Genomic DNA, 15,182 nt, shown 5'->3' on the forward strand with positions numbered 1-15,182 from the left:
TCATTATTCTATTTATACATTTATTTCAATTTGACATTGAACGTAATTCTTATAATAATTGTAATAATATTATAATACAAATATTCTGAATCACGTAATGGTGCCATTTTTAATTTCCAATGGCTGGTGGCAAGTAACTTGTTAAGATTATACATTTTGATTGCAAAACCTAGTTACTTTTTATTTTTATTTGCCGAAACCACTTTTTTTTGCATTTGTTGTTTATTTGAATGACAAGACACTTAAATGTGGTCCAGATGCTTCCCAATGCTTTCAAATCTACTGGACTCTATTTCTGCACAATAAACACCACAGATAAAAAAGAGCCTGAAGTTAAGAAGAAGATACTTTACTCAAATTTCATTGGATCGTCTGTCACATCATTCAAGTTCTTCGCAGTACAAGCCTCATTTAACGTACATGACATCATCCTTGTTTTAAAGCACTTGTTATCGTTTTTTTACCTCTCACTGTAATGTGAGGATCCTCATTAGTTACTGTGGAGAACGGGTGATATTTCTATCAATGCAACAGATGCAGCTCTTCAGATAGAAAGTCTGCATTACCCGCGGAACAGGGCTTGATGCTAGACACGCTGTGTAAATAACATTCTTCTTGCCCACCTCCAGAGCCGAGTACCATATGGTAGCCATCATGTGCGCTGAGGCAGACTGGTCGGCTGATGAGACGAGCCTGTGTTCACCGGGCCTGCATAATTTAACAACCTCTGTAAATCTGTGCTTAGAAACCAATCTCCCTCTAAAGCATTTTGGCCTCTCCCATGGCTCTTAAATGAAGCAGGTCTTTACCTCAGTAGTGGACATTTCAGTGCCATGAAACACTGTAAAACTATGAAACGTTGTATGCTACGGATGTTCTGTTTATAAATGCAATGTGTATAGAAACATGATTGATAAATATTGTTAAAACCTTTTTGAAGCATTTAACAGTTATTATAACTGTTTAAAATGACCATATTGCTACTAAACGGATTGTTGGGCTATTGAGTTTTTAGATACAGCATGCGATGTCTGTGAATTTCCTTTTTCATCCTTAAAGGTTTTATTTCTTTCTCTACAATGCTAATACACAGATAATAGGAATAAAGGAAAAAAGTTATTTGAATCATCAGTCAATGGTAAATACATATTATATTTAACTAATTACTTATTGTATTTCTGTTAATTTGCATAATTTTTGCAGTTTTTAATAAAATGTTACTTATTTTTTTTCAGTTCACTTAAAAGATGCCCACAAAAATTTCTTAAAATTTACTTGGAAAACTGCACAAAAATGATGCAAATTAACACAAAAACATGCATTTAGTTTTTTCTTCACTGGTACTGTATCTACCTTTTGTATCTACCTTATTTTATCTATTTTACTTAAATGTATTTGATTAATAAATTAATAGATTCTTATTGTTTTCATTAACCAGAAAAATAGCACAGTCACGAAAGCATTTTATAGAAATTATGTAATCATCTACGTAGATCGAAAATTACATTGCCAGACAGATGTATTAATAGATGTAGTTTACCTGCAATATATTTGAACTACTTTAAATTACAGTATAGGTTGTTTACAATAATTTCCTTTCATTTTTGGTGAAAGGAACCAATGTTACAAAACGGCTGTTAAACAATTTTCCTCCCTTTCCTTTTATCCATATTGTTCAAGTCCTCTCTGTTGTGTACATAACCTTTGAGACAGTGCATCCATGTTGCAGTATTATAACTCTTGAGTCTGGAGTCTGTTTACTCTCTGTGTAATAGTATAAATCGACTCGATGGAGGCTTATAGAGATGAAGCCTCTTGAAAATGACGGGTTAAAGAGTGTGTGACATTTTCTGTTGTTGCTTAAAAACAAGAGTCGATGCGAGCAGACGAAAAGCTCTTCTCCTCACACCGCTACCTCTGTAATTGGTGTAGAGTTCAGCCACTTAGAGACGATGATGTGTGTCATGCTCTTCCAATCCATTTTAGCGAAATATATTTCAGCGCAACGGTACGGCCATAACTGATGTCCTCTGCCCCCATGCTGAAACAATCACTGCTTCCTTTATTGAATACAGCAAAATCAATACGTTTTTCATGTATGCTTCGTGTGTATATCTGCCTTTTCCAACTGTGGAAAAATAGATTTGCGGTTGATGACTAGGCGAAAGATATGTTATGCTTTGATGCTCTGTGTCAAATTGTTGACTTTAGCCGAGAAGTATTTGGAGATTGATGTTTTGATTTGGGGAAAAGCTGCTTCACTTCATTAACAAGAGACCCACAGCGTTTCTCAACATCTCCTCTCTCACAGACACACACACACGTTTGATGCCAGCAGAGCTGTTATTTTTCCTGTGAACTTGAGTTGCGCTTAGACTCATTTATAACCAGAGAAAATTTCAACAAGAGGAGGTGTAAGATTCCTAGCTTTCCTGAGGTGACAATGCTAGCATTAGTTTAGCATCACAGAAGCGGCTTACAAAATCGCTTGCTTCCATGCTGTATAGCAGGGCTTGTCAACTTGCTGCCCAATCATCTTTACTTTGCCCGCCTTAAGATTTCAAATAAGTGGAAAGACTTTGAGAATGGTGTGCTTTAAGAAATGCATGTCCTGAGACGCCACATATTTGAAAGTCCAAAACGCTACTACATTCAATACGAAAATAATTCAAGCGGCTCATAACCATCGACGTCTTATAAAGCGATTTGATTGGTCTGTCCAAGAAACTTGATGTTAATTACAACGTTACTTTAATTACAACGGTTCCAAAGCGTGTCTTCTGCCCTTGAAAGTAACTGCAGGAAGGCTACACCAGGTGTTGTCTCAGAAAAGGGAAAAACTATGTTGTTTATATTACTGCATTCATTATGTATGATTTAAACAGCTACGTTTACAAAAACAGCTGTTCATCTCCCTCCAGTGCTTGCACTTCAAATGTTCTGCCCTTCTTAGTGCGTGGGGCACATGAATGCGAGTGGAATTTATCCGAAGATGCGATAACAGCCGCATCTATGATAATAGCATTCAGTTTAACATCAAGGGGCAGGGATTACGTTTGTGCTGAATGTATTAGCGTTTTTGACTTTTATTAATGTGACTTTCACTAATTCAACTAAGTATCTCTATAAATATCTTCTTGAAAAAACAATGGCACCCACATCTTGGGGAACTGGGGTTGAGTAAATGAACAGCAATTTCATTGTTGGGTAAAGTAACGCATTAAGTAAATGATAATGCGATTAAAAAGACAATATACGTTTTATTAAATTGAATGAAAAGGCACAAATAGTGGATGCAATATTTCTGTGCCTTTTTTAATATATGATGAATAAGTTATAGCAACAAAGACAGTATAAAAGTAGGACAGAAATACAAAATAGCAGAAGAAATGATATTGTAAAAAAAATCTATTTGTACTTTTGGAATCTGGCCCTCAGATAAAAGTAGTTGAAGACCCTGCAGTATGCAGAAATCACTATGTGAATTAAGTAATGTGCCAAAAATCCAAGTACCTGGGGTTGAGTTGGAGGGACACTTTTCAATCCCATGAGACCAAATGAGCTGCCATATTCAAAAGTTAATAAATTCAAAATAATTTTAAGAAAAGCTAAATGTATTACTGTTGATATTATGTCATAGGTACACAAACATACAGTTCCTGTGGCTCAGGTGTGAAAGCATGGCAGTAGCAATGCCAAGGTCATGGGTTTGATCCTAGGAGAAAAAAAAATCATAAAATGAAAATTCTGTCATCGTTTACACACTTTCTTATCATTTCATACCTGTATGACTTTCTTCCTTCTGCAGAACACAAAAGAAGATGTTTTGAAAAATGTTGAAAACAGAACAGCACAGCCCCCCACTTCACTTAACAACATGCAATCTTCAAAATATCTTATTTTGTGTTCTGAAGAAGAAAGTAAGTCTTACAGGTTTGAAATGAAATTAGGGAGAGTAGATGATGATGGAATTTGCATTTTGAAGGTGAACTACTCCTTTTAAACAACCTTATTGTAAGCTGTTACCAGTTTAACTTTATGAACATCACAAAAAATCTGGCAACGCGGGTGTGACTTTAATTCCACATTTTCATTTGCTAACTTTTTATATTTTTCTTATTGAGCTTTTATCTAGCTGAAAAATGTGTATGAGAATTGACACGCTATGCTGTCTGTTAAAGGCTTTCTTTAGAGAAAAGCTGGAATAACTAATATGATCTGTGTGATGGCTCCCTCTCTCCTCTGGTGAAGATGTCCTTTTGCATCACACAATCATTCTGAATATGCATATTGTTGAGAAGGTCCCTGGTGGTGTGGCGCTCAATTTGCTCTTGGAGTCTCTCCAGCATTCTGAAACTCCTTCTGCAGTCCAGATGGCCCAGAGCGTTTAACTGTGTTACAAAGGTTAGCCATCGCTTTATCAACTAATTAGAATAACGAAACAAGAACTGTGTGATAATATAAATAATGAATGTTCACTTGTCATTTGATAGCAATGGAATCCTCTCGTTGGAAAAAAGGTCAGCGGTGTTTTAAAATCTAACTCTGAATGTTAACCCACTGAAAGCTCTCGGTATTAAAATGAATAGCTGGTGTTTGAACCTGTGAAGAATCAAGTGCTAAAGATGTACGAGTCTCAGTTCAGCGCTTCACAGTTAATGATGAAATTAATCTTCATATGGTATGTGTGTGTATGTGTGATTGGGAGATGTCTTGATAAACATAAGAAATTATTAATGAAAGTCTGATGAAATCTAAAATGTAAAAGTGTTTATGTGAGCTGACAGAAATATTATAAGCTTAGTAATAAAACAAAAAGTCAATGGGAAAGTTGTGCGGAGACTTTTAATTACCAATAAAATTGAATACCCAGTATCAACATTTTGGTGTTGAGGGTGAACAGGATTGTAAAGACAAAGTTCATATATCAATTATAATTCTCTCATACTCACCCTCATGCCATCCCAGATATGTGGATACATGAATTTCTTTCTTCAGCATAACACAAAGATAAAAAAATGTTACTTCCACTGTAACCAATGCAAGTGAATGGAGGGCTGTTAACAACAATCTTCAAAATATTTTCTTTTGTACTGATCAAAAAGATTACAAATCCTGAAAGTATAGGTCAGGTGTGTGGGAGAAAACAATTAATATTTTGTGTTCTTTAGAGCTAAATTTAAATATGGCGAGACATTGATATCTTCAGATCTCGTTCGTTCTTGACATGACTACACTGTAAAATAACACATATTTTACACAATTTAGGAAATGTACAAGTTATAAAAAAAATTAATTGAAAAACATGCAATTTGCAAACAAAGGCTAAAAAAATATTACCCGTTTTACGGGATTGCTTACAGTGTAATTTGTATATGATATTTCTTCACAAGACACTTGAGGACGAATGAGATTTGAGGTTATCAACATGTCACATTTGCTGTTATGCTGTGTTCACGTCAAATGTGAGCCTATCCTACATCCTCCTGTGTATGTAGCTTATCACGACAAAAGTTCACGATTTAAATTGAAGTCGTTTTTAAATGTAGCGATTGTTATGAAAACAACCCCATATGCCGTTTTGTGTCAGATAAAGACGCATTTATTTTTGCGTTTGTAAAATAATTAATTGTTAAATAAATGTTTATGGATTTAAAGATATTTTTTGAGCACCTAACCCCAATCTAATCAATGCAAAACAACAAATCACAAAACTAATAACGAATCTAAAAAAAGCTAAATAAAAAAATCCCAAATCAAAATAACAGATCTGAAAACACAATATCATATCTAAGAACAAAATAGCAAACCATAAAACACAACAACAATTCTGGAAACTAAATAACAAGTCAGAAAACAAAACGACGACTAAATACAAATAAAAATCAATCAAACCGGAAAAGGTCTTTTGTTGGAATGGGAAAGCTACTTCTGATTGGACGAAACTCCTGTCAATCAAAACAGGCGGGAGGCTCACTATGAGGAAGGACATTCATATGTGATACAGTGCATATTTATTGATAAACTTTCAAAGGCCACATTATGTTAATAAAGTTAAAACGGGCTCATCTTGCATTAGGACTAGATGCGTGTGCGTTACTGTTTCAGACTGGATGCATGCGCAGAGCCTTAGCATCGCATGAGCACTTAGCAGCGTTCATAGTAATGCGACTGCGACTGGCATGCCTGTGTACCATCTGTGATTGTTTTCTCCTCACATGACACTTACAATATAAGCATATAACATGATATGTACTTTTATCCGCCTCTCTGCGGGTTCTGGTGAGAGAGTGATTGACAGCAAACGGGTCTATAGTATATATGTTCCCTATTATGACAGTAAATGGGGGATGAGATCTGTTTGGTTACTGACATTCTTCCAAACATCTTTCTTTGGGTTTAGCAGAACAGATTTGGAACAACCTGAGGTTGAGAAAATGATTGCAGAATTTTCATTTTTGGGGTAACTATCACTTTAACATGCCAGCTGTCAGTTTAAAGGTATGTGCAAGATTCTGAACATCCAAATCCTGGAAGCTCGAGTACTGTACACTAGGTTGATCCATTTGACTTTCATTTTGTATTCTTTCAGCTTTTTGGCCCTCAGGTACATCCTGAAATCACAGTCCTTTATTCCGTCTTTCTCTTTTTTGTCTTGTATCAGCGTTTCAGTATCACAACATCATCTTAAGTGTATTAGAAGACATCACAGAGGAAACGTTTATCTCCCTGCGTTTCGATGCGCCTCGATTGTTTTGTCTGTCTTCCAGGGGGCAGGAGACAGTAATGGCCCAATCTGTTTGAAGTTTAAGTCAGGCTGTGACACTTAAAGAGATTTATCTAGTCGAGAGTTGCCTGCTAGGCTTAGCACCCCACCGTCTCTGTTCCTCATACAAAAGATGCTCGCACATTGAGGAGCTCGGTGTGTGTGGGTGTACGTGAGTGGGGGGGTGCATATATTACACGTCATAGATGTGTTTACATTATGGTCTTTTAACACTGCTCTCTCTCTCACTTTGCTCGGGTCACTGACATTTATGTGCCTTTTTTAGAAACATCTGGTTTGGTTCCGATACTGTGATGTTATTCACACTTTATATAATGATGCATTGCATCATATTTCAAGGTTCTATTGAATGGGGGAACAGCTTGTTAATACACTTTTCAGTATTGAATATTACGACTAACTTGATCTCACAAAAATGTGTAACTTTTTTACGAGGTGGCTAATTCATATGAATTAGAGGTCACTCATTAAACCGAATGTCACTCATGGGAACGCAAATCGTACTAAAAAGTAAGAATAAAATCGTAAAAATTCATATGAATTTGCTATTTAAATAACAATTAAAAAATAAAGAAGTTCTGTAATTTGTATACAATTTTAATGTAATTTTGCTTTAAATTGGTCCCAAAATCACATAGCCATTCTTAAATGTCACTGTATTATAACAAAATATCACATTAATGACCTTTTTCTTAGAACTAACTTCACTTTTCTGAGACATTTTTTGCAATGACTTTTATTCTGTTCCCAAGGTTATTCATACATTAGTCAATCTATGAAGTCAGTTCCCCTTAGGTTCACACAAGAGTCCTAGCAGAGTAACCACAGCTCATTCACTTGACAGTCAGAATGTGTCCAAATATTTTGTCTCTTTTTTATATTTAATTTTTATTCAAAGTTTCAAGTATTTATTACAAATGGGTGGTATAAACAGCCTCGGAAAAAACATACACACCATTTCAAAATCTGTTTTTCTGATTTTAAAATGTCCTATTTATACCCTCTTAAAAAGGATGTGTTTATTTTAGTACAATGTTTGTGTTATACACAGAATGTGATGTCCCAGAAATAACACAGGTGTTTTCAGTTAAGGACACAAAATGTGTTGTTTTTAACACTACTGTTTTTACAGTGTATGTTTGTGTTTAGGTATAACGATATAGATTTTTTTAATTCTGTGAACTACTTAGTTTTACATGCTGTCAGTCTTTCACCTTGCTGTTGGGTGACTTTGTCACTCCTGAGGTTTGATTTTGTTCGGACATTGAACTTGAATGACCACAGAACATCTACAAATTCTGATTACATGTACATTTTAAAACGGTCTCTTAGTTTTTACCTCGGCTGTATATTCACATACATTATTTTGAATAATATAGAATTGTTACATCTTTTGTCATGTCAAAGCCACACACTTTTTAGCTAAAAGCTATGTGCTGTGCTTTCTTTTAAATAAATGCCTCTGTTTGATATTTATTTATTTAATGCAATGACATTCATACATTTTTAAGTGTGAGTAAAATACAAATACTTAATGAGACTGCATCTGTTTACTGTCCTTTATCTTTTTTTAAGTCCAACGCGAGAGAACCGGATATCAAAGAGAAGACGATGGGCATTTTTGGAAGATTTAATTAGTTTTCATGCCCGTCTTCTGAACATCTTTTTAGAATCACAGTCAATTTAATTTCCCTCTATAGTGTAGCTTGTGTTTAGTGCCTATTGCCTATTTATGCAATATGAAGAGTAATTTTATTTTCAATCTAGTAATTTACCATGGTCATTACTGTCCTCATCAATCATATAAAAATAATCACACACACCCAGACAAAGCCTGACATTTAAAGCCAGGTTTCTTCTGTACTTTTAATAATCTGCAGAAGGGAGAGTTAGTCAAAACAGCTGCAGGCTACAGCAAAGTTAAAGCCACAGCTCGAAACTAATATATATATCGTTTCTTTTCTCTCTTTTTTGCTTGTCATGCACTGCTAATACGGACATCTACAAAGGCTCAGGTCAGTGCCTTATTCTGTGTTTCTCCCTGTGCATCTGTTAACCCCCAGTGCCCTCGATGGTCTCCGTGGATGCGGTCCTCCTTTGAATGAGAGGGAGAGATAGTTTATTTTGATCACAGGCTGAGACTTGAATTAGTATGAAGTACATCTTCATGTCATCTCTGGCCCTCAGACTGACATTTCAGAGGAAGCGGGGGACTTCATTATCCGGTCCAGAGTAGCTGCATTCTCAAAGAGGTTACAGTAACTGACCTGGGAGCAAAATAGTTGGTTCATTTCACGTAAAGTAAAACCTCCGCTTGAGAGCTGTAGGGAGTAAAAGTCGGCGTGAAGGAGGAGCTCAAAGAACCTTTTATTTGTTCTATTTAAAGTGCAGGCGGAGAGCCTTAATATGCAATAGCCGAACGCTTTCTTTGCATTGTAAAAGTCAGACAGCAGCTTGGATATTTATTGTGGCCATAGAAAGACTGTCAGGCACGCTATAAAACCGACTTTCCCCATTAAAGGCTTTTAAATAAATCCGTTTGCTGCCAAGTATGAGTATTACTATACTAATGGTTTTTCTTTAAGGTGGCAATTCCATTTCCTGATGTCCTTATATTTGAAACTCATCTGTTGTATTGAAATCACGCTATTCATAATGCTTCTGTAGATGTACTGGCCATCTCATTCATCATCTTTTCATTTACTTCTCACGTATCGAGCATTGTCTTGATAATTATTTGATTATTTTAATCGGAATTTCAATGACACTCATTTGGGGAGAGGAGAGGAAGATGGGATGTTATGAGAGGCTGCGTTAGAGACCTTGGGGAGGATGCTATTAATGTTCACTCTCATTTGTTTAGTTTGTTTTTATGAGCAAGTTTCTTACAGACTTTGATGCTTTGAATGTCAGATGATTTGTAAGCTTGTAAGACGTCTGGATGCATTTGTGATTTAATCATGTCTCCTTAGGAAATAAGAGAATATTCTACGCTTCCTTTTTGATTCCTAGTGAATCATTATAAGAATCAATTGTCGTGTGCTCAAACAGCAGGAATAAACTATCAGAGTAGATCAGAATATGTTGACCTAAAATTTCTCTTCATTGACAGTAAGAATATTTGTTTTTTAAAAATAAATATATTATGATTTGAATTCGAGTTTAATTTTGATATTTTGTTCAAAATATCATACTACTATTGTATCAGATCATGATCTGAGTGAATTGTCACTTACCTATCATTGAGATCTTATGGAAATCTAATTTATTGTTTTTCTTCAGTCTTGTTTTTCTTCACATTAACACTGATTAAGGCCCAGAGGAACGAGACTAAAAAGAAAACACATTAAGCAGAGCTATTCAACATATTTCTCATATATCATACTGTAGTTTCTCTGATTCACGTCAACTCCTCAAAGCTTGAAACAAATTATAAAGCAATTAAAGATTTTCAACTTAATTTACTTTTGCTGCAATCATTTCAGTTTTGCTGTGTCTATGTGTGTGTTTATAGGTGTATGAGGCTGTGCCCTGTCGGGGTGAGTGCAGTCAGTACGAGTGGGTGACAGACCCCTGGTCAGTATGCACCATTAACACGGTGGACAAGCTTCCAGCCTGTGGAGAGGGTGTACAAAGTCATAAGATCCGGTGAGTAAGGGCACGTTCTTATAGATCAACCCCATCACACATGCCTTTTGTTGGAGGCCACGACCCGTTCCGATATGCCATCCTCGTCCTCTACATTGTCATTGTGCTTTTCTCTCTCTGTGACAGGTGTGTGAGGAGAGGCGGTGGGGATCAGCTTAGCAGTGTGAACGTGACACTCTGTGACCAAGACGAAATCCCTCCCCAAGCTCAGACCTGCACGCTGCCTTGCCCTAATGAATGTGTGATGTCCCAGTGGAGTCAATGGAGCACCTGTCCGAAGGTAAGGTGTCCTTGTGATAGATCCTAAAAGCACAATTTGAAAATTCAGCAATGTTTGGAGGTGACTTTGTTACAAAAAACTCTGTGTTTTAGTTTCTGTTCCCCGAGACATTGTAAAGCAGGTTACATTGGTTTGTTGGTCATAGCTGGTCATCTAGTATGGACTGGTCATTTGCTTGTTTTAGAGGGTTAATGGCACTTGTAAACTTGACCTACCAGCTAAAGGCCACAGTGCAAAAAAATTCTTAGTACTTTTTATCTTTTTTCCTAAAAATGTTTAAATCAAGATACATTCACAGTTAAAGGGGGCATGCAACGTTGTTACATGCATTCTGAATTATTTACAATTTTAAACGTGCTGTCTTCTCATGCTTGACATGGTCAACTTGTCAAAAAACGAGTTGGACGTAAGTCCTTTATTGGGAAATTATCGAAAAAGCGAAAGAAATAGCCTGCCCACGTGTCAACCGAGGAGAGGGACCCGCTTACCATCAAGATTTGCTGCGCTGCGTGCGTCAAGATTTGCTGCGCTGTGGGCCTGCAGCTGCAGCTCGTTACTCTTGCGATAGTGAGAGGTGTTTGTTTGTTCAAGGCATTTTAGTGATAGATGTTATATAAACGGAGGAAATAACGCTGGATTTGGAGATAGTTTGAGACTAATAGATGACGCGGTACCATCGCTAAAAATGACAAACTTGAACCGCACGTGGTAAGTCAAACTATGTCATATGTCTGTGTTTTTTTGTTGGATATTGTTGCGCATTTGCTTTACTTAATATTTTTTTCTTCTTTCTTTTTTTTCCCAGCTGCAGGAATATTACAGTTGTTTTCAGGATTTTATCTTAAACCATCCAAGTTTAAACTTCTTCCTTATGTGTTAAGTTACTGTGGTACTAATGTACTAGATACTGTAGTTTGTAGTTTGACTAGCTGTATTATTTGAGTAAGTACATTTGTTCTGGTGGACCAGATCCATGCCAGTAGTAGACTCTATAAAAAGCCAGAAAACAAATGCTGGTCTTTTTCCAAGTAACAATTGTTGTGTTGACATTATCTTCATCTTTTGCTTTTGTAGGTGATAATCATCCAGTCATGTTTACGAGCTGTTAAAATATTCCCTTTGAGAATTTGTTGGCATATGATTCCGCCTGTGCAAGACGAACAGAAAAACATTACAATTTTGTTGCAAGATTCTTTTCTCAGACCCGGCCATGGTATGAGACAGTGTCAAGATGTGCTGCATCCATTTGAATATTTTACATTAGCGCTCTCACTAGTCAAATCTTGATGCGCTCCTTCAGAGTTCCTGTGGCAGAATTTCAAACGGTGAATACCAAGAAATCAGCATGCAGATAAATATCTGGTAGTAATGAAGCATTTGTTATTCTAATTAATGTTGTGCATAAAAAGTTACCCCAGATACGCTTCGCCATCGGCCTGCCGACTCATTAAAGTGCAGCTCCACAGTTCACTGTCGGCTAATCAGAAACAAACTGGATGAGTTTTCCTGGCTCTGCCCAACCTACACAAGACTGCCAACCCATTTCAGTATAATTTGGTCTCAATGCTAATCACATTAGATCGAAATTCTACCTTGTTCGCTCCCCGTTCCAAACACTGTTTGTTCTCTCAGCTTTGTCGAAGCGCTCAGCCGGCGCAGCTAACATGTCAAACGCCCATGTACGGTGATTGAGCTTGGTTAATTAGCGATACATAATTGTAAAATGTTCCCAAAACCTGGGTGCTACAGATATGTGGCATAAACCGAAAGGAGTTCCTGATAATGGTTGCTCCCCCAATAGTGAAACACATGAAGAGGGCCAGCTAGCCGTTTAAAGGGCCTCATTAGTGTCTGACAGTGATGGAGATGTAGATTAGTTGCTGCCTGCAGCCTAACAGCTTCTAACAGTGCACTTAGCGCTGCAAGACCATGTGGCTAACTGCTGCTGACACCCGCTTGAACAATGTGAAGCAGCACAACGGTGCTACTCGCCTTGCTGGTTTATACATGCGCAATAAGAGGCTTCTTTTTTATGACATGTGTATGATGTTGTGATATGTAATTTGTATGTTTTTGTAGCCTTGTGATGAAAGCGTAGTGAGAATGAGGACGAGACACATGGTGCGCCCCCCGGTGGACGACAGAGGGTGCCCAGAGGGTAACCAGACAGAGACATGCATCCTCAACACCACCTGCTTCAATTATTACTACAATGTCTCTGGTGGGTCTACAGTCTTGACAATCCGATGCTTATACAACCGCTAATAATATACTAGTAACATTTATACACAATAAGGTTGAATTTGTTAAAGGTCTTATTTGCAATTTTTTTGAGGATCTATCGACAGAAATGCAATATAATATACATTACTATGCTTTCAGAGGTGTATAAAGACCTTATATAATGAAGCGTTATGTTTTTATTACACAACCTTAGAACACGCTACAGTATTTCTATCTACATACACCACTGGTCCCATTACATAAAATTCACCATGTTGTTTCTACAGTAGCCCTAAACGGATAAACTGCTCTACAGAGCGTGTTTTGTAAATGTGATCTCCTTCATCAAAGAAGCAAAAACATGTCAGCCTTCACGGTGCTTCAAAATGGAGGGGTGGAGGGATCCGTTGGTTGCAATTCCCAACCTCACCGCTAGATTGCTAAATTTCATACACTGGACCTTTAAAGGTAGTTAAGGATTTCGCTAACATGCGCTAACTAAAGACATCTTGATAATTTGAGCATTTACTCATACATTTTTTAAATCAAAAGATCTATCTGTTAACATAATTTAATATACAATAAATTAACATGAATAATTGAATTGACATTAACAAACATTAAAAAAGTTAATGTGTAATGCAATGGGTGGTAAACATGTGACCATATTACTTGTTGTTAGCTCATATAAGCTAATGCACTTACTAATGTTAACAAATACAACCTTATTGTAAAATGTAAACAATACTTAAAATGTCTGTTCGTGTTTGGAATGCACATCTTGTTGACATCAGAAATGTGTTTCATGTAATCTATGTATAAATATGCATAATTGTTATCATTATAAAAGTGGCTCTTATTTTGGAAATTTAAGTCTAAACAGTGGACGAAAAACCAACACTAGAGAGCTTCGTCTGTCCTCCACAAGACACATGAGCTTATTTGACTTGCACAGGTTTTGACAGTTCCAGGGGAAACATCATGCAAAAACTTTCTGAGAAAGACCTTACGGCAAAAGTTTTTTATAAATGAAAATCAAATCCGGATGGGGCGTTTAACAAAACTAAAGTCATGTGCAGTCTTTGCATAGTGAATTTAAATGCCATGGAAGCTCAACAAGTCTAAAAACATCTCCCTTAAGTGTTTGAACACATTTTCATGAGACGTTACAAAGACTTAGAACAAAGAGAAATTAAAATCATGCCTAGAGGACTTGTTTAAGCATACACAAAAGCATATCTAATGAAGGGCCTACCTCAACGGTGCATTAAAAAGCATCCTTTGTACATTAGTCAGTTTCATCTGTGATGCTGTTTTGTGAGATTTTGTCCACTATACAATTAACAAGAATCAGACTGCTCCACCACATCACTGTACTCTATTCAACATTTCCATTGAAATTGTGAACTCCTGAACCTCTAACATACCATGCTTTGTATCGTCCAATCACTTACAGCCATTTCATGTTGGCCACATTGAGCTAAGTAGGTTATCTCCCCCTGTGACATATCCTCTTGTACAGCTGTGAGATATATATTTCCTAGATAGAAAGTAATTCATCAGATAGACCTTAATGAAGGAAATGGGCTTGGAGATATTAAGAGAGCCGATAAGCCTTTTACTGCACATAGTCCATGAAATCGCTGATGATATCAATACAGATAGCGCTCCCCTAAGCCATTAGACTGGCATAAAGCCGGTTTATCATCACAAAGAGCGTATAGTATTCTCTATTTAGGACGCATAGCGACGGACTTTTATATTTTGCGGGCCACTTTGATAGACTTCATGTAGGCCTTTGCCCAACTCACATTTCAATATATGTAGCATATACTAGCAATAATGCAGTGAGGTAGTACGACATATTCAGATATTTAAAAATTGGTATAGAATTGTGTATATATATATATGTATATATTCTGACACATAAAAAAAAACATTCTTTATGTTGCATACTACAGTACATACAGTCAAATGAATAGCATGCAAAGTATTCATCATGTTAGAAATATTTAAAAGGAACTATTGTGTAAAAATGAGAGAAATATGATAATTGAATGACACTGTTTATGTGATTTTACTTTTTATGGAACAGACTGGAGCACATGTCAGCTGAGCGAACACGCCATCTGCGGCCAGGGCACAAGGACACGCCTTTTAGACTGCATCCGTAGCGATGGCAAAATAGTGGATCTGAGTGTGTGCGAAGAGGTAACCTTTCTAAACCTCTGTATAACCTTCACA

General features: G+C 36.7%; 1 protein-coding gene across 1 annotated transcript in view; it reads left to right on the forward strand.

Annotated features, from left to right (window-relative positions):
• thsd7ba (thrombospondin, type I, domain containing 7Ba) overlaps positions 1-15,182 on the forward strand; it is a 189,456-nt gene that overhangs the window by 158,540 nt on the left and 15,734 nt on the right. The window contains exons 17-20 of the mRNA XM_056754951.1: positions 10,302-10,435; positions 10,562-10,715; positions 12,795-12,936; positions 15,034-15,149. Of these exons, the coding sequence (XP_056610929.1) occupies positions 10,302-10,435; positions 10,562-10,715; positions 12,795-12,936; positions 15,034-15,149 (546 nt within the window). The remainder of the gene's footprint in view (positions 1-10,301; positions 10,436-10,561; positions 10,716-12,794; positions 12,937-15,033; positions 15,150-15,182) is intronic.

Source organism: Triplophysa dalaica, chromosome 8 (assembly GCF_015846415.1).
Source record: "Triplophysa dalaica isolate WHDGS20190420 chromosome 8, ASM1584641v1, whole genome shotgun sequence".
NCBI classification, from domain to species: Eukaryota; Metazoa; Chordata; class Actinopteri; order Cypriniformes; family Nemacheilidae; genus Triplophysa; species Triplophysa dalaica.